Genomic DNA, 27769 nt, shown 5'->3' with positions numbered 1-27769 from the left:
TAACATTTTCTTTACGGTTGTTTTTCCTCTCGAGGCTCATGATTCAGCAGTAACATAGAGGGAGTCTAATTCAGTGAGATGTTTTTCAGGACTTGTATTACATTCTAAACAGAATTCACAAGGATCTGTCTTTCTATAGACAATCCAATTGTGTCCCCGCCCCTATCATTAGCAGCTTTCTATTTACAGATATCTTTCACGTGGAGCAAAACAGTCTGAACACAGAGGCTCCAAATCTCTCTGAGGTGCAGCTTTTCTACCTCCCGCCACATTTTACTACACAACACAATTGGAATGAGCATTTCATGGCGATAAAACCTTAAAACTCAATTTTAGATGCGACAGGTACTCAGTCGTGTTCACACTGATGGGGAGAAAGACATAGCTTCACTGAAAAAGGCCATCGATCTGTTGAGTCCTTTCCCTGATCACCAGCTGGACTTCAGGTGCTGCTGATAAAAATACAAATACTGGTCCATTCAAGGAGCTCTGAGTCAGATGGAGGGAGACAAACGCGTGATGAGGTCAGTTTTATAGAGAGTGACCTCCACAGTGCCAGAGGCAGATCCAGGGTGGTGTAGAGTATAGATGCTTTCAAAGAGTTCATTTTGCAGCAGCGTTCATACAAGTATCAATAATCTAAGCATTATTTTATAGTTATTAAAACAGTGGCATTCTTTTTATTACATTTATTTGTTTATTGTGTGTGTGTGTATGTGGGGGGGAGCATGTGTGTGCCACAGTACACACGTGGAGGTCAGAGAAAAACTTGCAGGAGTTACGTCTCTCTTTTCACTAGGGATCCCTGGGATCGAACTCGGGTAGGTCAGGCTTCGTGGTGAACACTTTCCCCTGCTTACTGGCCTGGCATCAATTTCAAATACTAACTTTGAGCAGGATCTCGGCAATCACGTCAGCTGCTGGGACATGATTTAGCCAAGCAGTTACGCTTGGTTGACCAAGACCTAGATATAGGCCTTTGCTCCCCAGGGCTCAAGGGAATGAATCATTCATGGAGACACCAACAAAAGGGGCAGTTTTCTTATGATTCATTGAGCTGAACTTCATGCCAACGATATTCTGGTGTGGTGATTTTACATTCTACTCTGTCTATAGCTTCAGAATTTCTAAATGCATTAGCATAATTAGCTCAGCTGTGTTGATGACTCACTGGAGTGTGTTCTCTTAAGTCTGTGACCCTATAGGAGTGGTGGGGGTGGGGTGGGGGGGCAAGGAGAAATTCTAAATTATAAATGCCCAAAGTCTGCAGATGTAAACACTGAGTATTTATGCAGCCTTTTTAAAAATTTCCTTCTCTTTTGGGTTCATTGCATTTAGAGATACTCTTCTGCTCATTAGAAATTCCTCCAGAAGGATGGGTAGGGCAATACAAGTCAGAAGAGGAAAAGGTAGAGGAAATTCAAATCAGTTTCAAAGTTCTCCTTGCTGGTGGCTCCGTGGAAGACTTGGATGGGGGGGAAATTAGGGATATAGGTTAGTATGAGGCTATATCATTGCCCTGGTTTCTTATGACTCACAGCTGAAAGAACATGGTGGCTTGGAGTGAAGTCGATTGTGATAATGATGGCTATAAGTCATTAACAAACATATACCTCACCTCAAGCCATCGGCTTAGGCATATGGGATCAAAATAAACCCAAAACACAACAGAGAAAGGGAGGGTAGGGAGGGAAGAAGGGAGAGAGAGAGAGAGAGAGAGAGAGAGAGAGAGAGAGAGAGAGAGAGAGAGAGAGAGAGAGAGAGAGAGAGAGATCCTTCCCTGTTGCAGTTTAAATTCTAGGAGGTGAAGTTGCTTGCAGGTTTAAATCCCTTTTCTCATGAGGTCTGAGTCATGAGAGATTTAATCTCCAGCAGGTCCCAGCTTCGATATGGAAGTCACAAAACTTTATCTTTTCCAAAGCTTCCAAAGTGGCATCTCCTTTAAGGGCTTGTAATGAAGAGCACCAAGGATTCTGGTTAAGAGGCAACTGTATCGGGTGCATATGTGCTGAGGTTAAGTGGTGAGAAGGTACAGTGAGCAGGGAGCCTATGAATAGTACTGTCCACCCGGATCCTTTCCAGCTGGGGGAAGATGTGGGAGTTAGTACGCGCATCACTCCACCATCCAAGTTCCCATTCCGCCTCTTTTACTCTTCCCTGCCTCCTCCCTCCTCTCCTAAATCCCTCCTTCCCTTCATTACCTCCCTTTCCCCTGGTTCCTCCCCCATCCTCTTCCATCTAACAGTTCCCTCTCCTCCTCTGGCTCGGTCCCTCCTCGTCTCTTTCGCTCTCATCTCCTTTCCCTCCTCCAGCCCTCGGCGGCGTCTGCGTCAGGCCCCCCACTAGCGTGACGCGCGGGGTCTGGGTGGGAGCTGTCCACTCACCCAGGTGCTGAACGCAGCCGCGGCTTCCCGGGCCGCGCGGGTGGAAGTCGCTGGGTGCCTTCTCCGCTCCGAGAAGCTCGTTTCCAGTCCTCGGACCGTCAGCCTACCGCCCCGGCACCTCCCTTCCAGCACCACCCCTTTGGGACCTGAGCCAGGGGGGCAGCAGTCGCGGCGGCGGGTGCTGAGCAACGGCGGAAGACAACACCTGGCAGCAGGCTGGAATCTGATTTGCTTCCTTTTCGGCTTTTCTAAGAGATATATTTATATACGGTTCTGGGGAGTCTCCAGGACCAAGCTGGAGCCAAGTGCCGTCTGCCTGACCACCTCGGCCACACCGTCTCTATCCCCCCTCCCCACCTTCGGCTGACACCGCCAACAAGCCTTACCTCCGTGCATCTGCGAGGAGAGGTAGCAACAGCAGCGAGCCCAGCCAGCCAGAGGCAGCCGGAGGAGGGAGGGGCGGCGTGGGGGTGGGAGCAGAGAGCCGGCCGAGGCCGCCCTAGGTGGGGGAGCGGGGGCAGAGCTGCCGACAGGACCTGGCAGTCGCCCTCCTCCGCCCCCACCCGCCAGAAGCACTCTTTGCTGATTATCTGAGGACTGAATTGTTCCATTAGTATTATTTTTTTTTTATTCTCCCCATCATTTCCCCACCGCCCCTACCCCCACGCGCCTGCCTTGTCTCTGGTTGCATGGCAGCACTGCCCGGGAGCGGGGGCCCAGGGCCAGCCCCCCGGGAAGGAAGAGGAGGAGGATCATGAAGCCTGGAGTCGCGACCACGCTGGACCGCGGGCCGCAGCAGCCAGAGGACCAGCCGGAGCAGCAGCACCCGCCGGGGAGACACCAGGACGCCGATCAGCAGTCGCTTCTGCCGCCACAGCAGCAGCGCCGGTCGCGTGCAGACCCACAGCAGGAGGAGGAGGAGGACGACGACGACAGCGACCCCGAAGAGGACGAGGAGGAGAAAGCAGCGAGGCCACTTTCCAGCCCGGACCTGCCTGTCTTCCAGCTCTCGAACCTCGCCCGAAGGGACCTTTGATGGAACCAAGGGGAGGGGCCTCCGATTTACAGACTGCAGCTGGGGTGGGCTGGGGGCTGAGATCATGTAACTATTCCTTTCTCCTGTCCCCTCCCCACGCCCCTCTTCTCCACCTCCTTTCTCTGCTCCATCACCTTCCCTCTCCCAAATACACTCTTCCTCTATTCAGGACTTTAGGCTCTGGAAGGAAGCAGCCCTTCGAGGGTTAAGGATCTTTTTTTTTCCTACATCCTTTTCTGGTCCACCGCCCTATACTCCACCTCGTCTGTGTAGCCTTTGGCTGCAGAGACCAAGCACAAGCTCTTTGCCCAATTTCACCTGCAAACAGTCTCCCAACCCCTTTCTTCAAAGCAGCTCTGGTGCTACTGGGGGTTTATTGCCCCAGTTTTCTGCCCAAGAGAATCAGAACTTCTCCTAACCTTCTCTGCCCCCCTCCCCCATCTTGCCTTCCCCCAACCACTTCTTACTACCTGAGGAAGCCTATCTGTTCTCTCTCTCGTGCAGTCTTCACTGAGCTGGTTTCCCTAAGCTCAGATCTAGCTGCTCCAAATTTGAGTTATAATCTTCTCCACCCTTTTATATAAAGGAGATTTACCACAGCCTAGAGATTTGAGAAGAATCTCTCAATCTTTTCCTTGGGAACTTTTAACAATTAGACATTGGTCATACATCCCAATGTTTCTACTGCCCTGCTCCTAGTAGTACTCGGGGGTCAAAGACAGAAAGGAGACAACAGCCTGAATTAAGTCTGAGGTTGGGGTGGGGCTGCCAGGGCAAGAAAAACTTCTTTTTTTTTTTAACTTTGCATTTTCTTAGGAGCGTTCAGAATCATTGACTCCCAGTTGTCAGTCGAGGAGGTAATTTATTTGCTGCTTGGAGGGGGTTATAAGAAGAGCCAATAAGAAAGGAGGTTCTTCCATAACACAGAAACACTGTGGACCCCAAGCCCCACCCTATCCACCTCTTCAAAGACTCCAACTGCCCCTCTCCAGTCCTCTGCTTCCCCATCACATGCTCATGCCCCTGGGTGGGCTGCTGTGGTGCTGCTGCTGTGGCTGGTACTGCTGTGGATTGTGCACCCCAGCTCCCCAGATGTTGCGCCACCAGGGTCTCCTCAAGTGCCGCTGCCGAATGCTCTTCAATGACCTGAAGGTTTTCCTGTTGAGGCGCCCCCCTCCAGCGCCCCTGCCCATGCACGGTGACCCCCAGCTCCCTGGTGTGGCGGCCAACAACAACACCCTTCCGGCTCTGGGTGCCGGGGGGTGGGCAGGCTGGAGGGGCCCTCGAGAAGCGGTGGGAAGGGAGACCCCTCCTCTGCCGCCTCCACCACCTCTGCCTCCTTCTGTGGAAGACTGGGATGGCCCAGCCACAGGGCCACCTGCCTGCCTGCTCAGCAGTGCTTCCTCCGAGGAATTCTGTAAGGAGAAAGCTGAGGACGGCTACTCTCTAGGAAGTAGCTTGGACAGTGGTATGAGGACTCCCCTCTGCCGCATCTGTTTCCAGGGACCAGAACAGGTGAGTCCTTTCCATTTCCCCTGCTCTGGTGTGTGGTATCTCCTGGCCATGCAGATGGCCACTTAACTGTTTGCCCCAGGGAACTATTATGCTGTTTCTAGTGTCAGCGACGGTGTTTAGAGTTTCTCTTGTGGTGAAGCTTGACCAATAGGTGCCTGAGGGAGCTTGTTTGGTAACTAGCTCAGTTACGCTTTGATTTTGCACCTCCCCCCCAATGCAAGTCTCTTTAATTCCATGCCCAAACTTCCAGAAGCACTCAGAACAGAAGATCCAGAAGCAATGATGTGACTCAGAGGGACCTTCATGGTTGTTGCTAAACAACACTTTCAGTTGGTGTCTTGCTGGTAAATCCCCACCCCAGCCCAGACTCAGCTCTACCTTCAAATTTCTTCCTTTTCTGAAATTGTGCCAAGATTGTGTTCTTTCTTCCTATTCTCATAGAGTGAAGCACAAAAATCTTGTTTGTTTGTTTGTTCTTTTTTCTTTCTTTCTTCTTCTTCTTCTTCTTTTTTTCCTTTGCGGCTACCTCAGTTTGCCAAGACACTTCTTGGTGATCTTGCATTTTCCTGTGTTGGAAGCAGATACTCTAAGCCAGAGTGAGTTTAAGGGACATTAGGAAAGAATCTTGCCAGATCTACTCTCCTTCCCTTCCTTTCCCTTATACTTTCCCCATCTAAGACATGGGATGGAGAATTTTTTTTCAAGTCAGGCAGATTCTCCCTTCCTTATCTATTCAGATTTCCACAGACAGCCCTCTTATTACTCCACCAATTGTCTTGTGTTCACAACACTGGGTAGATGTGCTAACTCACAACAGCCCTGAATTGTGAAAACACATAAGGAACAGTCCCAGGGTTCCCCTGGAAATCAGGTCTCCTTAGTGATGCGGGAGAGGGAACGTTTGATAGGGATGTGGGCGGGGTACTGTTCACCTCCGTGACCTCTTCAGCGGAGAGATTCTGGGTGTTCTTGAATAGTTGTCAATGAAGTAGGATGCCTCGTTGGTGCTCCTGATAAGTCCCCCCCCCCTTTTTTTTGCTTACTCCGTGAGATGCAGGCTTAGCTGACATTTTCATTCATTTTTCTTCTCTTGTCTCTGAATGGGCAAAGCCCTTAGGGACCGGGGATGCCTGGGGCTACAGTCTAGGCATTATGAAAGGAAGTAGTGAATAAGGATCTCTGAGAGACCGAGGGTTGGGCTTCTCCTTCATATGACTATGATTACCTGAAGCATCAAATGATATGCTGGTGGGTGAGCAGGTCCAGGTTGCCCACTCAGTGGCTTTCTTCTAGCATGTTGCTCCATTGCCAATACTGAACTTCTGTAGAAGGTATGTGGGTCTGTGACTAACAGCAAAGATGAGCCTGACTTTGGGTCAGCATTTGTCTCATTCAAGGACCTCAGCTTTTCCAAAACATAGAGTGATTTTGCTTATTAACTTCCTAAAGTATTTCTTCCTTCTCCCATATGGGCTGGCACATGTGTGCATATCACAGGGGCTGTTGGAAGTGAGCCTTCTGGCAAGAGCTCTCTTGTCTCTAGAAAACAGCAAGTCTTGGAACATGTGCTGAGATAATATTTCACCTGCTGTGAAATATTCTTCAAATAACTTTATGCCTCTAGGCCGCTATTCCAATTTCCACGAGATAGCACTTGCTTTCCATATCCTTTCTTTGTAGGAGAGCCCAGAAGTGTAAAAATACCTTGTAAGGGATTAACATATTATTAACATGTTTTTCGATCATGGAAAAGCTGCATTTTATTAGAAAAGGAAAATAAGGGGGGCGGGGTCATTAGTAATATTCTAAAATGCCCTCTTGTGGCACAAGATCTGCTCAAGGATTGGGAACTTTTGTTGTTGTTCGTCATCTTTACTATATGTTATAAATGGAATGCTGAATAAAAAAGCTAACATCATTAGAGGAATGGGATCTCTTATTATGTGTGAGGGGCTGTGTCTTCATTGAGATGGGACCAAATAAAACACTTCTTAAAAATGATTATCATGGGTCAGGCAGTGGTGATGGCGCACGCCTTTAATCCCAGCACTTGGCAGGCAGAAGCAGGCAGATCTCTGGAGTTCAAGGTCAGCCTGGTCTACAGAGTGAGTTCCAGGACAGCCAAGGCTACACAGGGAAACCTTGTCTTGAAGAAAGGAAAAAAAAAATGATTATCATGATTAGGACGGTTTACTTGTTGTAGGAGTCAAGGGGTTTTACTGGGATCGTGTTATAGTGGTAAGAGAAATGTGGGTGTTGTGCTAGATGTGGGGAACATGGTTTCCCACTTTCTTCTCACTCTTCTTTACAGAATTTCAATGAGGAAGGAAGACAAAGGAGGGAAGGGGGGGGACTCTAGAGAAAGAGGAAAGAGAAGAGGTGGGGATAGACAAGGAGAGAGGGAGATGGAGAAGTGGTCAGGTGGAGATTTCTGTATTTCAGTTCTGTTGAGAGAGAGAGACAGAGAGACCACACTGTCAAGCAGTTGTCTCTCCCTGGTCTAGGAGAGCAGTGATCTGAATAGCTGAATGGCTTGGTTTTTTTTTCTCTGTCCAAACAAAGGAACCAAAAACTTACCCTCCCACATACCATGCTCTAGTTTGTCAGTACTCTAGGATCCAAAAGATTGACAAAAGTAAAGATTTGGTCTCTTCTTGCAAAGTGCTTGGAGTGTTGTAGTGAGGGGTTCCAGGGGGATTCAAATCGGTTAGGTTCACACTTGCAGGTTTCCACAAAGGACTTTGCACCCATTCACTCATGCACGTACATGACAAATGGTTCAAAGCCACAGGGTGCTATGGCGCCAGTACTAAGCATCCGTGAGTAAACAAAAGCAGGGGAGATCTCTGCTGTCTTGAAGCTGGCCTTCCAGTGGGGACACAGCAGAGGGCAAATGAACTAGTAGATGAGTAAGGTGATTCCAGATGGAGAACCGTGGTGCAGACGAGTCAGACAAGGCACTACACAAACATGAAAATGAGTTAACCATGAATGAAAGGGAAGGGACGAGACGAGGACAGCCACATCCGGATAGGGCAAACAGGAAGAGTCTTCCTAAGAATGCTCCATCCCAGCTGGCACCTAAGTGACGAGGAGCGGGTACAGACCTGGGGAAAGCAGTCTGGCTGCATGGGACAACTAACTCAATAATGCAAGTGTGAGCAGACTTAGAATGTTTGAGAAACAGAGGAGGGGTTCTGGGAGGAGAAGGAAGGGTGAGGTGTGAACAAATGCTTTGAGAACCTACCTGTTGGCTCCCTGCTAGAAAGTTCCTGAGTAGCCATTCTTTTCTCTTCTCAGCCATTCCTTCATGTAAGACCGTGTTCAAAGACCCCTGAGAGTGTGTGGCAGGGGCTTTTGCATATCCCCTCACTCTCTACTTGTGGCTAATGCTGTCCAATCCTCCTAGAAGGACAGTGCACTGTGGTTGGTAGGCTGAGTCTGCCTGAAGCCAGATGGCCCTAACTGGAGTGATGAACTAGTTACGTGGCCTAACGGTGCCTCGGATTCCTCATTTGTAAAATAACGGCAGCCCCTGCTTTGTAGGATGACTCTGAAAACCAAGTCGGTCAATACTACATGAGCAGCTGTGACAATGTTCTGTTATTGTTATTATCACGCTCACTTGCTTTTGTTAAAGCGGGCTCCAGCTCATAGGCTAGCAGGAGGGCTGGGACAGTCGTGGATGGCTTCTCCTGCACACACAATGCTCTAGGCACAGAGTGCTGTTCCTCTGTTTCCAACACCAAAGTCTTTACTAAGGGCCAGCTAGGCCTGCTGCTTTGCTGAGCAGGGGCTAGAGACACACGTTAGATGTGGCCCTGTCTTCTGGGATGTCTAGCCCAGACATCACAGGACCTGACAGAGATCAAGAACACACAGCAGATGAACCTGAGTGAACTTCGTTATTATCTGAACAAGAAAGAGGCAGGTTTAAAAACAGCCAGTGGGTTGGATACCTATTCAGAAAGACAGGTATGGAGGACGGTAGGTGGGTGGGGGGTTTGCTACTTTTCCCCCAATTAGTCAGGAAGGCTTCTCTGTTGCTGCTGAAGACCAAGTGAGAGGAAACAGATTCAGAAAGGTGGAGGCTAGATAGAAAGCTGCAGAGGAGATGTGAGAAGAGTGTGCTTTCACAGAGATGCAACCACCTGCTAGGCTGGGAAGCTGTGGAATGCCTGGAGGCGGGGCTAAGGGCTAAGGATGCAGTCCGGAGCAGGGTAGGGAGGAGGTGCATGTTTTGGATTTAATGAAAAGCAGGAAACAGGTCTAGAGGAATTTAAGACTTGGGTGCCTTTCTTGTTCTTTTGGGGGCTGGCTTCCTGAGACCTTTGTTCACAGGGAGCAAGAATAATGTGGAAGGTCTTAGCCAGTGTGGTGGGTTATTGAACCATAGAATAAAGGGTTTTACAAGGTTCAGGGGGGACCTGCAAGGTACACTGAGAACTCTGGGAAATGGAGATCCAGAAGAGCAGTTTAGGCCCAGAGGATGTATTTGCACTAGGAAGTGCAATTTGGTTTTATATCTCTTTGTGTACTTGCTTCATTAATACCTCTTTGCACAGTGAACAAACCCACACCTATAGCATGGATCTTAGGCAAAGATGGTAATAGAAGCTCACATACTGTAGGCTAGAATATTTACAAGTCATAAAGCCAGCTGACAAACTGTTAAATATAGCTCTACCCTCTCAGCCTGACGACTGTGCCTTCAAAGCAAGCGGGAGAGAGAATTTGAATGTGTAACTTTTAGATTTGTCTGAATTCTGCGTTAGCTGATGGAGATGTCCACAGACCACTCTGATTCTCTTGTCCAAGTTCTGTCCGTACCATTCCCCGAACAGTGGCTTCTCGCCCTAGTTCTCTAGCCTGGGACTGAAGTTTATAGACCTGAAGAAAGTCTTCCAGGTCCTAGGATCAGGCTCATCTCTATCTTGGCAAGAACTCCAGGGTCCCAGGAGCACATTCCAGAAGAGGGACATGGTTCCTCGACTTTGGAGACTCCTTCTCTGTGGACAGGTGTTATTGAAGAGGGAATAGCTATAAACCTTCTAAAGCCAGAGACGACTTGCCTGGGTCCAAGGGAGGCATTATGAAAGGACTATAAGATCCCAGGAGGAAGCAACCAGTGTGTGCTTTTTCCTCGGCATCCTGAGGCCATTAGATCTCAGCTCAGTACATGATACTCACTTCATGCTCAAAATTAAGTGATGAAACGTTTGCTTAATTGGACATATCCATAGTCAAAATCATTGAAAAAAAAAAAAAAGAGAGAGAATGTTTAGGAGGAAAAAAAATCAACACTACCACCCAATGTTAAAAGCATGTGGTACGAAAGAAGGGCCATAAAGGGCAGTGCCTTGGCCAGTGAGGGATCTCCAGGGAAGTCAGTTTGAGTTTTGACCCCTATCAACTGCATTCTGTCAAAGCTAGGCTGGGGCTAGAGGACTCATGATCCCTTCTCGATTTGAGAGTTTCAGTTCACAAATGACATTGTTTGGGAGGGTCCAGAGGGATTTCTTAAATCCAAACAGAAACAAATGACACTCGTCCTTCTGCAAGGCTTATCTAATGTTGGGACATCTTGTTTCAGTAAACAGAGTATAAGGAGTATTCAAACATGTCATTGAGAAGCGAATGGACTTTTTCATGTGTTTCTAGGAACCCCAAGATGTTGGTAGTCATATGATTGGTGCAATTGTGAATTTTCACCATGCACATACCAGGATAAGGGAGCAAACCCTTCATAGCCGATTGGCAAGGCACCACTGTGGACTGAAGACTACAGGTTCCTACCAGAAAAGGTGGCCACTACCCTCAGCGTTTCCATTGCTGCCTTTTCATTTCTACTTCCATTTGAAGTTCCTACTTAAATTGGAAGCTCCAAGGACCCTTTCTTCATCCTAATGTTCTTCTAAGTCTTCATTACTAATGCTTTAATGGTCTGTTGGGCATAAAGATGTCCAAACTTACCGCTAGGTCCCTGGACATTTTGCCAATTTATGTATCATTGACATGTACATACTATGCTTACGAAAATATTAGAATATGTCTCTTTCTCTCTGTCTTTGTCTCTTACACACACACACACACACACACACACACACACACACGGCGGGGGGCAGGGGGAATGGGTTGGGGGAAGACAATTGGTGTCCTGACAACTGTGTAGTACAATTCTCAAATCAAATATCTGTTGATCCTCCACATCAGTGGTTCTCAACATTTCTAATGTTGTGGCTCTTTAATACAGTTCCTCATGTTGTGGTGACCCCCAACCCTAAAATTATCTTCATTGCTACTTCATAGCTGTAATTCTGCTACTGTTGTGAGTCATAATGATATGCAAACCCTGTGAAAGGGTCATTCGACCCCCAGAGGGGTTGTGCCCCAGAGGTTGAGAATCTCTGCTCCGCATGATGCCCACTAGAGTAATCTTGTACTTGCCAGTCAGCATCAGTTTGGGAAGGACTGGCTCACTTATTGGGCGTGGCTTCAAGCTCAGCCATTCACACAGAGCGTTACTTAATAGAGCTGGGAGGGCAGGAAGTTGTGGAATATGGATTCCAAGGGAGCCCGAGAGAAGATGAACATGGGCAACAGCCGAGAACATGGTATGTTGGAGAAGCCCAGCTATGTCCCATGAGTGTGGGGGAGGGAAGCAGGCTGAAGGAAGGGGACAGTCTAGAAGGACTGTGGAAATGAGTGAGCACTTCTGGTTTGATGGGAAGAAAGCCAAGTTGGAGGGGAGCCTGGATGTGAAGGGGCTGGCCAGTGAATATTGTGTGGCCCAAGCTGCACAGCAGTCCCCCCACACCCTATGATGAAGTGTATGCAAGGCAGGCTTTACATGTGTGTATGATGTACAGTGCACATTTGACACCTCCTTGTTTGGATATGCAAAGCAGAAGTGGGCGTAGACAGGGGAGCTAACCGTGTGACAACATGGGATTAATTTACATTTTCCAGAATATCTTATTTGTTCTTTGATGATTTCATATAGACAGAGTATATATTGATGTCGTCTACCCCGATAGCCCTTCCCACTCCCTCTGACTGTCCATCAGAATACCCCCCTCCACTTCATATCTTCTCTCTTTTTTTTTTCTTTTATAACTCACCGAGTCCAATTTGTGTTGCCTGTTGGAATTCTGACTGATCCTGTTGGCTTGATATTGGGTGGGCAACCACAGCAGCCACAGAGTTCATGAAGGCAATGACCGCATCATGTCCAGAAGGCGGCGTCTCAGAGCGCTCCTTCCATCATCCAGTTCTTACATCCTTCCCATCTTCTTCTCTGCAGGGTTCCCCGGGTCTTGAGTTGGATGGGGTGATACAGGTGTCCCAGTGGGAACAGGCACTCAACAGTCACTTGTCCTCGGTGCTTTGATCCGTTAAGAGTCGCTGCGTTAACTGCTGTCCATTGCAGAGAGCAGCCTCTTTGGCCAAGGTTGAGAACAACGCTAGCCTACGGTATAAACGTAAATATTTAGAAGGCAATTCAGCAGCACATCCACATAGTGAAACACCGGTAGAGGTTTCCCACTAGAGCCCTGGGGCTCCCAGGCTGTGGGTTATTGACCAGGGTTATAGTGCCAACTGTGACTTTCCTCGTGAGAAAAAGGCCTCAAATCCAACCAGAAAGTGGTTGATTATCCCTATAACTTGCATATCACTGTTGTACTAGTGGGCACATCTTGCACGGCAGGTCGGTATTGTAGAGTTCAGGTTCAGCACCAGGTGAAAACATTAATGACTTTTCCCTCCCCATGGCCGCCTTCTGGCTCCACCAAAGCTAGTTAGAATGGAGGAAGTTTTCTGGTCAGTTCCAGCTTGGTTTTTCTGTCCTACAACCCACTGTGTGTTATATCTTCAGCAAAAGGTCTTACTGTCAGTTATGGTAAGAGTAATAGGAATAACTTGTGTTGTCTGGAGGAATCCCTGGAGTCTCCCTGACTGCTAACTTGTAAGAAGATATCCCAGTCTTGGCACTGGACATTTTCATTTGATAGCCCATGTCTTCTGGGGGAAATCATTGCCAACCCATGCAGGGTACCTGTGTTCAAACTTTCTTAATACTTTATTTATCAATTTAATTATTTACTTATTTATTTATTTATTTAGAGACATGGTCTCACTATGTATCTTTGGCTGTTCTGGAACTCACTGTGTAGACCAGGCTGGCTTCAAACTCACAGGGATTCACCTGTCTCTGCCTCCCAAGTGTTGGGATTAAAGGCATGTTCCGCTATACCTGGCTTTAATAAAACTTTTAAAGATTCATTTTATTTTTAAATCACATGTATGTGCGTGTTCGTGTGTGGGTATGTGAATATGAGTGTGGGCACCTGAGGAGCCCAGAGGCATTGGAACACCCTGGAGCTGGAGTTACAGATGGTTATGATCCACCTGGCATGGATCTGCATCTTCTGTGAGAACAATGCACGATCTTAACTGCAGATCCATCTCTCCGGCAATTCCCCAGTTACATTTTTATAATCAGCTTAACAAACTAGTGGCTTTCCAAAAACGTTTTTCTACATTCTTAGAATCGGTCAACCCACTCTCCACCCTCTCCTCTCACCGTCCCACTGCCCCAGTTCCCACTTAAACCTTGAATCCCCAGGATCTCTTCTCTAGTTTCACATCACGTGTGTACTATTAGACCTTCACACCTGAAAGCCTCTTCCCTAACCTCCCTTACAAGCCCTTTCTAGCTTCCCGACCTCTATAGACTTCAAGTAAACATGCAAATCTAAAATTTCAAAGCTAGCATCCACATATGAGAGAACACGTGGCATTTGTCTTACCAGGGTATGAATTACATTTTGAGTACCAGGTAGATGCCATGAGGAAAAGAGGTGGAGGATCTGAAAATATAGTCTCTACCTAACACTAGGATCCAAGGAGTTACCTCTTGCCCCATAAAAGGATACCCAGGTCCTAGTTTTTAACTCAACTAACTGCTCTCATGAGGATTTCTTTTCTTTCTCTTTCTTTTTTTGGGGGGAGGGGGCAGGTGGAAAATGGGTGAAGTCTCTCTACATAGCCCTGGCTGTGCTGGAACTCACTCTGTAGACCAGGCTGGCCTCAAACTCACAGAGATCCGCCTGCCTCTGCCTCCCGAGTGCTGGGATTAAAGGTGTGTGTCACCGAGCCTGGACTCATAAATATTTCTCTAGGCTGTGTGAAGTTGGCAGCTAAAGCTAACTAGGACAGACGCTAAACTCCTTACTTGTTGTACCGGATTAAGAGAAATGGTAAAAACAATTAACAGTCCTGGGTTACACAATGGGCCAAAAACTCAACACTAATCTATGAAATTTCAAGTTGTCTACAAAATTACTGTGGAAGACAGACCAAATTATTTTCCTCATTTATAGAGAGGTTAATCTAAATGTGATGGAAGAGAATCAACATCTACAGAACCCTCTTGAAGCTACTACCATCATGGCTAAGACATGACTCTGCACATAGTAGGAGCTTGGTTATTGTTGATTCTTTCTCCTTCTTCCTGGAGCACATTCATTCCATGTTAATAACACTATCTATGGTCCCTAGTACATGCCTGGTAGAAAATACATTTGTGAGTGTCTGTGTATCTGTTCACTTATGTGTGTAAATTAAAATTCCAAACATGGGGCTTATAGATAATTCCTTCAGAGGCCCAACCAATTTAATTTTCTGATATTGTAAGGACAAATACTAATGACTATTGTCCTAGCAATCATAGTAACCATTATCCTGGCTCGAGGCCTCATGGCCAGAAACATACTTCTCATTCTGTTGAAGAACGATGGGAAAAACAGACTTTTTTTTTTTAACTACCCCCCTAAACAGTATAGACCTTGTGTCAACCCCCACCCACGTCTCAGGGGACATTGTGACCTAGGCTGTGACATCAGAAGGACGTGAATTCATTCCCTTCAGGGCCCTCCCAGGTTGGCTATTTATTCCCCTGCACTTGGGTGTCACTATTTATAAGACAAAGGTACAACGCTAAGTTTGAACACTTGTAAGAAGTTGACCCTACAAGCTAAAGATGTAAGCACATGACAGCCTCTCATGAGTTAGGGTATAGCTCCCTTTCCATCAATGAGACTCAGACATTTAAAGCCATGTTTGGACCACAGCGAACCCCAGTGTGGAGAGTGTAGATGGGGAGCCTGTGCTCGGCAGCTCCCACTGCTGTGTTGCCTGACTCAGCTGAACTCTGTCCTCTCCCCCGGGTTGGAAATGCTCTCCCTCAGTCATCCTTCTCCATTTCCACCATCATCGTGTTGTGAGTTGATTTTATCAAGCACTGCTCTATGCTTGGCAGCACCTGTTTCAAATAAAAAATAGACCCTTTAGCTGGCCTCTGAGTCCCCAGAAGCTGGGAGCAGACTAAGTCTGCAGAGGAGCCAGCAGAGAAAGGTAGAGGAAATCCTTACCCAGTGCACATCAGCAGGGTGCTCGAATTCCAGCCATCCCTGGACTAGTGTTCTGGAATATCTGGAATAGGATAGATACGCTTCTAGATAACATTGACTCACACACGAGAATACTATTCCTGTCCAGTTTGATCTTGTGCCTTAGGATTGTGTCCAGGACAGAAATCTCATTGTAGTAACAGTCCGTCTTTAATACTTCTCGAACGTTGTTAATCTCCCTTGTAAACAAAAAGAGAAGGCATCAGACTTTGGATTCACTCCAATATCTAAATAGAACTTCTGATTATTTTCTCCCTATTTGTGTCTATTATTCTTAATAGTCTTTTCATTAGCGCGATGTTAACAGTAAAATAGGGCAGGAAGTTCAGAGCGCTCCCACGCCTTCCCAGTCTTCCCACTGTCAACGTCTCCCACACAAGAGGTATGCTTGTTACAACTGGTTAACCAGTACTAACCTCATGATTACCCAGAATCCACTAGGGTTTGCCGTTAGCTCCCCACCACGCCGCCCATGTTCGTATCCACCATTACAGCATCAGATAGGATGGTTTCACTGCCCTAAAACTCTGTCCCACCTCCCAGTCATTCACCAATTCCATCCATGTAGTTTGACCTTTTCCAGAATGTCAGATAGTTAGGGTTATAGAGCATATAGGCCTTTTAGTTTAGCTTTTCCACTTAGTAATATGCATCCCCATTTCCTCCATGTCCTTTTAGGGGTGTGTGTGTGTGTGTGTGTAAAAACAGTGTTTTTTCAGTGCTTGGTAATATTTCTTTGAATGGAAGTCCCACAGTTTGTCTGCTTTTTTTTTTTTTTTTTGTGGCAAATGACACTAATTTTCATTTATGGTAGCAGCAAAAAGTCCCCTTTAGCCGGGCGGTGGTGGCGCACGCCTTTAATCCCAGCACTCGGGAGGCAGAGCCAGGCGGATCTCTGTGAGTTCGAGGCCAGCCTGGTCTCCAAAGCGAGTTCCAGGAAAGGCGCAAAGCTACACAGAGAAACCCTGTCTCGAAAAACAAAACAAAACAAAACAAAAAAAAAAAAAAAAAAAAAAAAAAAAAAAAAGTCCCCTTTAGAGTAAATGTACTGAAATGAAGATGTGAGACAATTAAAAAGAGATGATAACTTTGAAGAAAGTAATATAGGCGGAATACATATAAAATATCCATGACTGAAGTCTGAATAATGCTTACCTGGGCTTCACACCTTGTAGTCGTGACTTTTTATCATTTCTGTGACTGGACATCTGACAAGAAGCAACTTAAGAAAGAAAGATTTGGCTGGAGAGATGGCTTCTCCAGTAAGAGTGCTTGTTGCTCTTCCAGAGGACACAGGTTCGATTCCCAGCACCCACAGGTGCCTCACAAGGTCTGTGACTCCAGTTCTGAAGAATCCGATGCCCTCTTCTGGCTTCCATGTGCACTGCATGCATGTGCTGCGTTGATACATGTACAGGGCGACACACCAATATGCATTAAAAATACAAATAAATAAATCTTTAAAAAGAGAGAGAGAGAAGGGTTTATCTTGGCTCACAATTTGAGGTTGCAACCCATCCAGAAGGGGGAAGGCGTGGTGGCTGAGCTTGCTTACCTCTGTGTCAATCAGGAAGCAGGCTCTGTTGCTCTGGGGACTTTCTCTTTCCGCCTTTCTTCCATTGCTCATGAAATGGTGATACCCACAGTTAGAGTGGTTCTTTCCTCCCCAGTTCAACCTCTCTAGACACAGCTTCATAGGTACACCCAGAGGGGTGGCTCCTGGGATCCTAAATCCAGTCAAGTTGACAATGACCATCAACCACCATACACTTTAAGAATGGTTCACAAACCTTCATGGACATCAAAAGGACCCCAGGAAGGGGATGAAATGCAGAGCTGGAGGCCATGATCTGCATATGGTGCCGTAGATTCTATTTTAAACCCTAAGGTTTTTGCTTTTGATGCTTCTTTTTTTTCCTCTCTCTTCCTTCCTTCGTTCCTTTCTCTCTCTCTCTCTCTCTCTCTCTCTCTCTCTCTCTCTCTCTCTCTCTCTCTCTCTTTCTATTCAATTCCAAGGTGGCTAGCTGATTGTGCTAAGAATACTGTATATTAGGAGACAGCTATATGGGAAAAAGAAACATAGCCACAGACTCAAAATTCTAGGACAGATAAGGACTAGATCTTTGGGCACTATATCAGGAGGATGGGCCTCTTTGGGAAGACCCAGGACCATGTGTCCCTGAAGGAAGTGCCATGCCACCCAGGACAAAGGCAGGAAGAAATGCCTCGTGCATTTCTCTCTTCCCTGCTTCAGGAACCCAGAAGCTTCCTGTTCCAGACAGGGAGGCTGCTAGATGGAAAAGTTCATCCATGTGGGATACTGACACAAGAGGGCGCTACTTTTTATATGTTGCATTAAGATTTGTGGGGGTTGTTTTGTTTTTCCTGTTATTCAGTTAATGTAAGTTTCCTGATACAATCATTGGTTCCACTCCTGGGTTGGTGTACTGCATAGTTTTATGTCAATTAGACACAGGCTAGAGTCATCTGAGAGGAGGGAACCTCAGTTAAGAAAACTCCATCAGATCAGGCTGTAGACAAGCCTGTAGGGCATTTTCTTAATTAGTGATTGATGGGGGTGGACTCAGCCCATTGCAGGTGGTGCCATCCCTGGGCTGGTGGTGCTGGGTTCCAAAAGGAAGCAGGCTGAGCAAGCCATGGGGAACAAGCCAGTAAGTAGCACCTCTCCATGGCCTCTGCATCAGTTCCTGCCTTCAGGTTCCTGCCCTGTTTAAATTCCTGTCCTGATAACCTTTGGTGATGAGCAGTGCTGTGGAAATGTAAGCTGAATAAACCCTTTCCTCCCCAAGTTGCTTTGGTCCTGGTGTTTCATCACAGCAAATAGACACCCTAACTAAGACGGCTGTGTTCAGAGAGAATTTGAATGCAGTCAAATCAGGAGCTTCCCTGGGAAAGCCCAGGAATCCCAGAACAGAGCAACAGACACTGAACAGACCCATGCCTCACAATTCATTAAGTGCTTCAGCTCAGAGTGACACATTGATTTCTTCCACAACTCACTGACTGCATCTTGAAACATGGTTTTGTCTAACAGCAATCCTCCGGATGCCTAAGGAGAAGATGCTCAGAGATGAGTGAGTTCTAGAAGCCTCTCCTGCAATAGTGGTTGTCTTGGTAGTTATGAGTGTTGACTGATACACTCTGTGGCAAACACTGAGAACACAGCCCGCCCCTCACTACACACTCTGTAAATACTAGTTAGCATCATCGTTTCCTCCTTTATACAACGAGGCTGAACTTGAGAATACTCAGGCTGCTTCTAGCTCTGCTGCTTTTGTTTGTGATGTGTTAGAGCAGTGGTTCTCAACCTTCCTAATGCTGAGACCCTTTAATACAGTTCCTCATGTTGTGGTGACCCCCAATCATAAAATTATTTCATTGCTACTATATTTCATAACTATAATTTTGCTACTATTATGAATCATGATGTAAATATCTAATATGCGGGATATCTGGTATTCAACACACCTGCTGAGAACTACTGCATTAGAGGGAAGAAGAGTGGTACCCAGGGCTGGTAGAAACCTAGTCTCTCCTTCTACCAGAAGAATGAATGGCTTTATGAAAGGGGGATGTACAGTACTTGCTTAGCATGTACAGCGCCTGGGGTTTGATTCCCAACATGAGGAGGGTCGGGAGAGGGGAAGGGAGGATAGAAAGAGAAAGGGAAAACAGCTTTAGAACTGAGCATTAAAGATCAAGTTGGGGGTCGGGTGGTGGTGGCCCATGGCTTTAATCCCAGCACTCGGGAGGCAGAGCCAAGCAGATCTCTGTGAGTTCAAGGCCAGCCTGGTCTACCAAGTGAGTCCCAGGACAGGCTCCAAAGCTACACAGAGAAACCCTGTCTTGAAAAACAAAAACAAACAAACAAACAAAAAAGATCAAGTTGGGGAAAGAATTTAGAACACAAGCAGTGAAAACTGTCTCACAAATGAGTTCAATGGGAACACAGAGTCAAATGATGAGCTTTTGACAAAATTAGCATGGTGCATGAGACCATAGGACTATGAACTTGACCTTAGACAAAGGGCTGAAAAGCTAGACCAAGATGCTTTCAGAATTGGGATCATAAATCCCAATGCTACTGTGCAAATGTGTGACATTGGCTGAGTCACACTCCGAATCTTAATTTCCTCCACCATAGAATAAGAAAGATAATAACAGGGCATTGTGTGCAAAAACTCTCAGCAGAGTGCATCATGCCAGAATACAATAAAGTTACAGGCACACAATAAACATCCTCTGGATGTTGTTATCCGACCTTGTCAGTCTCCATTGTTTCCTGCAAGATTTCCTGGAGAATTTCTGCCTTGGACTGTGTGTGACTGTGGGCTGATGACTTCAGGAAGAGGTGCATATGTATGGATGGGTGCGTGAAACCAAATTTACCCCACCTGTCAACTACATAAAAATTACCTTAGATATATAAAACATTTTTCAAATGTATAGGGAAACCATCACGGTGAGCAAAATCAAAATCGTCCTTCCATGGAGAATCACCTCTTGTCAATAACTATGCCAATAAATATTTTCAAAGCATGGCTATGATCGTTTGAGGGTGCATGAAACTTTTTCTCAGCATAACACTAGTTCATTACTTTGAAAAAGCTTATTATTGGGGGCTGGAGGGATGGCTCAGTGGTTAAGAGCACCTGCCGCTGCCCTTTTAGAGGACCTGGGTTTGATTCCCAGCACCTTCATGGCCTATAACTCCAGATTCAGGAGACTTGATCCCTTCTTCTGACTGTCTTAGATAACCAGGCGAGCATGTGGTGCACATACATGCGGCAAAACAACCATACATGTAAGTTGAAAATTAAACTATTTTTTTAAAAAAAGCTTATTATTACAATTTATTATAAAGGATACAAAAGAAAAGGCGGACCAAGAAGCTCATAGGGTGATTTGTGAAACTTTATGAGTATGCTATTTTTTATTTATTACTTGAAAATTTCACACATGTATGTGGTGTAGTTTGGTCGTATCTACCCTGTTCCAACTTCTCCAACTGCCCCCCATGTTCTGCCACATCTCACTCCCAAATTCATGTCATCTTTTATGGTTTTAAATAAGTCACTAATTGGTGTTGCCCACATATGTAGGGTTATGGGGTCATCCATTGGAAGATGGAGAATCTACCAGTGACCTTACCTCAAAGAAAAATGATACCACCCACCCACCCCCATTAGCCATCAGCTATCAATAGCTCCTCAGCTAGGGGTGAAAACCTTGTGAGCTTCTCTCCCATCCATGCTAGAAATTTGACTGGCTTGATTTGTTCAAGTCTTGTCCAGGTAGCCATGGTTACTAGGAGTTCATGAGCGTAATGGCCACGCCATGTCCAAAAGACAGGCTCTCACGCACTCCTCATCTTCTGGGTCTCATGTTCTTCCTGTCCTCTCTGTCACAGTGTTCCCTGAGATGTGGGAGGTGGTTGATGAAGCTATCCCACTCAGGGGCTTCCTAAAACTTTTCAAATACTTAAAAAGGTCTAAACTAAATGATATTCTAAAATAAATAGCTGGCTTGTACTTTCCCAAAGTGTCAAGGTCATTAAAGATGAAGAAGGACAGGGGAATTGTCCGAGACTAACAGAATCTATGTAGACCAGACTGGCTTTGAACTCACAGAGATCCACCTGTCTCTGCCTCCCAAGTAATGGCTAGCACAATCTAAAGAAATATGAGAATGAAATACAGTGTGCCATCTGGTTTGGACTCTGGACAATAGAGGTGGCTGGTAAAATTAGGATAAAGCACGCAGTTTCAACAATAGCCTTATGTCAAGGCTAAATTCTTGATATATTGATAATATTGATTATTGTAATATGTTCACTGGAGACACCAACTCTGGAGAAGTTGGGTGAATGGTGAATGGGAATACTTTGTTCTGCTACTGTGTTTTTACAATAATACTGATTTTTTTTTTTTTTTGAGACAGAGTTTCTCTGTGTAGCAGCCCTAGCTGTCCTGGAACTAGCTCTGTAGACCAGGCTGGCCTTGAACTCAGAGAGATCTGCCTACCTCTGCCTCCAGAGTGCTGGGATTAAAGGCATGTGCCACCACTGCCCAGCTTACAATAATGCGATTATTTAAAAATTAAAGGTTAAAAATCAAAAATTATTTAAATAATGGAAATTTGTCCCACATGAAAATCATAGGGATTTCCGGTGTAGAGGGACGGATTGGGTACCTGTGACATTGACTAGCTCTGTAGCTTTTGGGGGAAAAAAAAATCAATGAATTCCTCTGAATCCCAGGCTCCTGTGTCTGCAACATGGAGCTAACATAAATAAATAATAGAGCTGTTTTGTCAAGTTAAGTAAGGGGGCTGGAGGGATGGCTCAGCAGTGACGGACACTTCCTGCTCCTCCTGGGGACCCGAATTCGGCTCCCAGCACCCATGTCTGGTGTCCACAAGTGCCTGTAACTCCAGCACCAGGGGATCACACACCCTCTTCTGGTCTTCACAGGTACCACTCCCCCAAACCCCACACGTGGTGGACACTCACAGAGACCCCTACCCATACATGTACATTAAAATGAATCATCAAAAGAAATGAAGTAACCTGGACCTGAGACAGTGGAAGAGGAAGGCTCATGAAAGCTGTTAGGTTTCCGTCTGGTCTGTCCTTCAGGATGATGATGTGTTTCACTCACTCCTTAGGTGTAAGTACCGTGTGTTAAGTGCTTCGAGATTGACAGGATGGCATCAGAGCGAGGCAAAGTGTTGTGTGGGCAGGAGTTTCCCCACTGTGGGATCTTAAGTACATAAACAGAACTAATAGCTCCCCGTATAAACAACACTGGCTGCTATGTGGTGTTCGTCACCAGTTTTTAGCCTGATACCCCAAAAGGAGCACTTTGGTACACAGAGTGAACGTGGGTTGTATGTTTTGATCCATCCCGTGGTGATCCCTCCAGGAGCCACAGATCTGAGCCTCTGTGGAACAATGTTCTGCTTGAGAAAGAAAAGCTTTCCAGGCCGTAGGCTCTGGGTTCTCTCCAAAGTGTTTGGAAAACAACTGATGGGAGCAGAGTGCGTGGGTGGATAGAGGTGTCTCTCCCGTCATGTGCCTGCTTGTGGGAGTGGGTGCGTGTATGTATCTGGGTGTGGGGTACAGTATCTGATGCAGAACGAAAAGGCCCTGGAGTGGGTTTGTCCATTTGGCTGCTCCTAACTCTGTGCATCTTTGTTCTAAAGAGAGCCCAGAGGCTCTGGTCTTTGCAAGGTCAGCACTGGCTTTGTACATAGTGCCCTGGTTCTCGCTCTGGAGGAATATATATCTTGATTTCAAAGGATTTTCATACTTCCCCCATTCCATTTATTGGGAAGTAACTCTACAAAGGACTTTCTCAAGATTTAAAATTTTTAGACCTTGTACGAATCAAAAAGCATTTGTTCACCACGATGCCTGGAATTTGCTTCAAAATAGTCCAGCAAGTGCAGGTGAAGCAAGACTGGACACAGGCTGGGGCTTGGTGTTGGGTATGTGAGATTTATTACAGTCTTCCTACTTTTACGTGTGTTTAATTTTTTTATAATAAAAGTATATCCTATTGTTTGGTTAATAAAACGTTATAAAAAGATACGCATGAAAAAAATTTCTTTTATAAAAATTCAGGTTGAGGTAGCAAAGGGTACGTTGGCTGCCTTTGGGCACAATGATCTTGAGGACCAGATCAAAACCAGACAAGACCCAAGCCAGTCCCACTGGCGTTTCGTCAATTTCGTTTCCACGCGTGGACTAAAGTTGATGTCTTCTTAAGGGCATGTTACCCTTAGGGTCACTATTAAATCTGAAAATATCTTGCCACTCATTTCCTCTCTGTCCCCTGGGTCTGGTCGTGAAGGAAACAGGGCAAGCATCGATTCTGAAGACACAGAGTGACCACACCTGGGTGCCAGACCCTAGGCATGCCGACGTGAGATGCAGGTTGAGAGTCTAGGACAAAAGGCTAGTATTATCCTAAGATGCAGTCACCAGACAATGCAATGAGTGCCTCAGGCCAGGGTTCTATGCCTTGTGATCTGCACTAACACTGCCTACAGAGCTGGCAAGGATCCCAGAGCAGCCAACTGTTGAACAGCAAGGCAGGCTAAGAGGTAGAAAGGCTGCTGAGGATAGTGGATGTGTGTTCCAAAGTACAGGCGTGAGCGAGTGAGCCCACCACCTCTCACCAGAAACGTAATCTCTCACAGTTGGTCAGTCCTGTATCTTTCTCATTGCTTTCCCATCACTCTGTTAGGCTTTAAGACACAGTGTAGTTTCCCCCAGAGCTGGGTGATTGAATGGGCAGGGTGCAGATAAGGTGTCAAGTCCTTGTTAGTACTAACTAGTTAATACTAACTAGTCTTCTCAATGCCTGTTTTTGTAGGCTTGGTCCTAGTAGCCTTATAATAGGAATGAGTGGTTTTGTGGTATTTAGGGCCACCTATCTTAGAATAATAACTCCATTCAATGGTTCATTGAATGGTATTTTTAATCTAGGCCTCTCCAAAGAGTCTGGAAGAACCCCCGTGAGTCTAAAAGCTCCCTTATTCTCTAACACAGGGAGAACCATCAGTTTGTGTGTCTGTGGATGGGAAGGGAGAAGAAATTATTTTCTCGACTTTTACAAGCAGGAACCAGGGTCCAGAGAAGTGAGGTGATATGCTCAGTGTGGTAGTTTGAAAGAAATGGCCCCCAAAGGGGGAGGCACTATTAGGAAGTGTGACCTTGTTGGAGTAGGTGTGGTCTTATGGGAGGAAGTGTGTCACTGTGGAGGTGGGCTTTGAGGTTTAATACATGCTCAAGCCACGCCCAGTATCTCAGACCACTTCCTGTTGCCTGAGGGATCAAGATGTAGCAGCTCCTTCTCCAGCACCATGTCTGCCTGCACGCCACCATGTTGCACCATGATGATAATGGACTAAACCTCTGACAATGTTTTCCTTTATAAGAGTTGCCATGGTCATGGTGTCTCTTCACAGCAATAGAAACTCTAAGACACTCAGGAAAGATGGCAAACAGGATAGCCAGGGTCTCCTCATCCCACCCCAAGAAATATCAGTGGACACATGTGCAGGGGGGAGATTCCTCCTGCTGCATCCTTTTTCCAGTCTCAGATCTAGTCATCCTTCATATCCTAACACATTAATATATCACCAAAAAGCCTAGAGCATTGAATGAATGGAATACACCATGGATGTCTATAGAAGCAGCAGAACATATAGTTAATTTTATTTTCTAATTAGTCTGAGGCTACCCTATAACTTTTATTAGACATTGATCAAAATTTCTTTCATTTGGAGGATTATTGATTAAACTCAGGCTATGCAGTTACAGAAGACACAAGAAGTGAAATTCTCATTTTACAGACAATAGGTATCTTGGAGATGCTGGTGGGTGGATTTTACTTAAATCACGTTATCAACCTGTTTTGGCCTTTCCCCATGTCTGTAGAGTAAGATGTATACAATAAGAATTTATTGAGCAGATACTTTGTGTTAGAATGACACAGAGAATTCTGGAGCTCACACTGAACCAGAGCACAGCTCCTGTCCTCTTGGAATTTCTCCAGTCATGTGTCTGCTAGTGGGGCAGTTACAGAATGATGGCATAAGGACTATGTACTATGGAAGTGTGGACTGTAAGACACAGGATGGCTTCTCTTTAGAAGAGATGCTTATCATGGACCTGGTATTGGCTGAGATAGAGGATCTAGGCAGGAGGAGGAATAATGGAAGGGTCAGGGATGCTTTAGCACACCAGGTCTTGCTCATCCTCCTTTCCTGACATGCTCTGGCTAATACCGGTCCATTCTCTCCTCTGAGCATCATCTGCAGCAGCTGTGGCCTTTGTTCTATTTGGGAGCATCTCTGTGACAGTGGGGCACCAGGGTCCCGTTGTTTGAGGTGATTGTCATGGTAACAAGAACTTTGTATCCTTGGGGAGTACAACATATTGACAAAATTGAGTCCAGAAGCTCAAGAACTCCAAATGTGCCAATGTCCCAGCAGGGCTGTTGATAAACAGTGCTTCATTCAAGACTCAGTTATACTTCCTCTAGATCCCTTACCTACTGGCATTTTTTTTTAAACGAAAACCAAAAGAAACTGTGGCATCAGCTCTATAGTTGTCCAGACTTTTTTAAAAAATCAGGTTCTCCTTATCTCTCTTGCTCATACCCATGGGGATCTGGTAGATGAAGAGCCAAAATGCCATGTTTGTCTTGATTTTTGTAACCTTTTGATACTATTGTTCCCGGCTGACTTCAGCATTATCACTATCCACCCTGACATCCAAAGAAATCAAAGGTTTGATGAAGAAAAGGGAGCTCACATGGAGAATGAAATCCTCCTTGATTTTCTAAAATGAAGGGATTTGAGGCCCCAAAAGGGTGAGTGATGTGTCTGTGTCACCACTCTATACAGACACTGGGCTAACAGGACTCAGTCAGGGATGAACAGTTAGACCTACAACCCCAGGGAGCAGACATGAAATGGGGCAGGATTGTGTGTCCTCAGACCCCCACAGTGGTCCCAATAGAGTTCTGGTAGCATTAGGCAATGGGGGACTTTCTCCAGCTTCTTGGAGTTCTATGTAACTCTTGCCAGATCTCTGCTGACCAGCGATCATCCTCTTGGGAAATGTTACCAGTTGACTAACACTCAACTCCACTGTGTTTCTGCTTCCGGTACCCAAAGGTGTCATTTAAATTGTGCTTGGTGATGTCTGACACAGGGTGGCCTCACAATGGTGGTCGTATCTGTTCTATGTTGTCCCTCTACCAACTTTGTGGACCCTGAGTGAGTAATTATGGGTGAGGTAAGTGTGCTGGGCAGAAGGGCAGCCACTATGCTCTGAGATATACCGGGGTCTTCTGGGACAAATCTATGAAATATTGTCATCCATTATCCCTATGTGGAGACGAGGTATTTTCTGAGGAGTCAGATCATTTGTTGGTTGGTTGTAGGGTTTAGACTTGGGGCTCCTGAATCCAAGTCTAGTGCTCTTTCTACTGTCTCATTAAATAGAATTTAGTTCAATGGTTATTTTTCAACTATCTGTGATATGTCAAGCATGATATTAGCTTAAGCAATGTAGGGAAATAAATATGGTTCCCTCTCTCACTGATATTTCAATCTAATAAGAGGGATAGCAATAACTCTGCCATAAAGATTATGATGGAGAGATGTTCTTGTTGAAGCATGAACAGAAAGGAAGGATGGCTTAGTCTTGAATGAGTCACAGGCAGGTGGCTTCACAGAAAAACCAGAATCTCCAGCCAATAGCAAGAAAGAGCTCACCAGAGACAGGGTGTGCTCTGGCACAAAGAAGAGATAATACATCATAGCATGGTGGTATATTAGAGCAGGTGGGTATGCCATGACTTGGTGATATGGGATAACTGAGTAGTATGGGATAACATGGTGCTATGTTACGGCATGCTGATATGGCATGACATGATAGTAGTGTGGTGGTATCATGGTGTGGTATGATGGTGTAACACAGCATGGTGGTATCTTATAGCATGGTGGCATGGCATGGTGTGATGCTATGTTACAGGATGGTGATATATTGCAGTGTTGTGGTGTAACATAACATGATGGCATGGCAGAGCATGGTAATATTTTATGACACGGTATGATAGGATGTCACAACATGATGTGATGTCACAGTATGAAAGTGTGTCATGGCATATATCCTGGTGCAGTATTGTACCACGGTTTGGTGGTAGGAGGATTGCCTGAGACGTGTCAGGAGATAGTCACATCATAACCAGAACCCACCTCCATCACATCCATTTTCTTACATTTCTTGAATACTCGGCAGTGAAGAGGCTGGGGAGAGTATCTGCTGTCCTTCTGTCCCTCATCCCAAGTGCTCTGAGCAACCCACCCTCAGGCTTTTCACTGCCATGGAGAAAAATTCACTCCCCCTCCGAATAGTGACAGTTGGAGACTGGTGGGATTTGGACTGACTTCTTCGTTCGGCCTGCCATCTCAGCTTCCCAGAAGACATTGCAGTGAGACTCCACTGCCTGTCACTCTCCACACTTACCTGAGGGCTCCCAGCTTTTGAATTTTCGTTTGAAGGCCTCTTTCTTAGTCAGTGTTCTATTGCTGTGAAGAGACACCATGACCGGGGGAACTCCTATAAAGGAAAACATTTCATTGAGGCTGGCTTATAGTTTCAGAGGTTTAGTTCATCATCATCACAGTGGGAAAAATGGAGGCATGCAGGCAGACATGGTCCTGGAGACCTCTCCAGCTGAAAGTTCTACATCCACATCAACAGGCAGCAGGAAGAGAGAGAGATACTGGGCCCGGCTTGAGCATTTGAAACCCCAAATCCC

General features: G+C 46.0%; 1 protein-coding gene and 2 long non-coding RNA genes across 4 annotated transcripts in view; 1 reads left to right on the top strand and 2 right to left on the bottom strand.

Moving 5' to 3' along the window:
• Positions 1-79: 79 nt before the first annotated feature.
• Positions 80-2498, bottom strand: LOC128117657 (uncharacterized). Its single transcript, XR_008220878.1, has 2 exons — positions 2385-2498; positions 80-2082 (listed from the first exon to the last, which is right to left on the bottom strand). It is a non-coding gene; the product is annotated as an uncharacterized LOC128117657 (long non-coding RNA).
• Marchf4 (membrane associated ring-CH-type finger 4) overlaps positions 2081-27769 on the top strand; it is a 122297-nt gene continuing 96608 nt past the window's right edge. The window contains exon 1 of the mRNA XM_052749816.1: positions 2081-4935. Within this exon, the coding sequence (XP_052605776.1) occupies positions 4432-4935 (504 nt within the window). The 5' untranslated portion in view covers positions 2081-4431. The remainder of the gene's footprint in view (positions 4936-27769) is intronic.
• LOC128117659 (uncharacterized) overlaps positions 4942-27769 on the bottom strand; it is a 49938-nt gene continuing 27110 nt past the window's right edge. Inside the window, exons 3-6 of one of the 2 annotated variants that reach the window (XR_008220880.1) lie at positions 27475-27567; positions 16563-16804; positions 15369-15586; positions 4942-12403 (exon numbers count right to left, since the gene is read on the bottom strand). This is a non-coding gene — a long non-coding RNA (uncharacterized LOC128117659). Of the gene's footprint in view, positions 12404-15368; positions 15587-16562; positions 27568-27769 lie in introns of both variants that reach the window. The other variant, XR_008220879.1, reaches the window with a different exon arrangement.

The sequence above is a fragment of the Peromyscus californicus genome, unplaced genomic scaffold (assembly GCF_007827085.1).
Source record: "Peromyscus californicus insignis strain IS unplaced genomic scaffold, ASM782708v3 Scaffold_21__1_contigs__length_65335640, whole genome shotgun sequence".
NCBI classification, from domain to species: domain Eukaryota; kingdom Metazoa; phylum Chordata; class Mammalia; order Rodentia; family Cricetidae; genus Peromyscus; species Peromyscus californicus.
The sequence above is the reverse complement of the archived record's forward strand: the minus strand, read 5'-3'. Positions and strand labels throughout refer to the sequence as shown.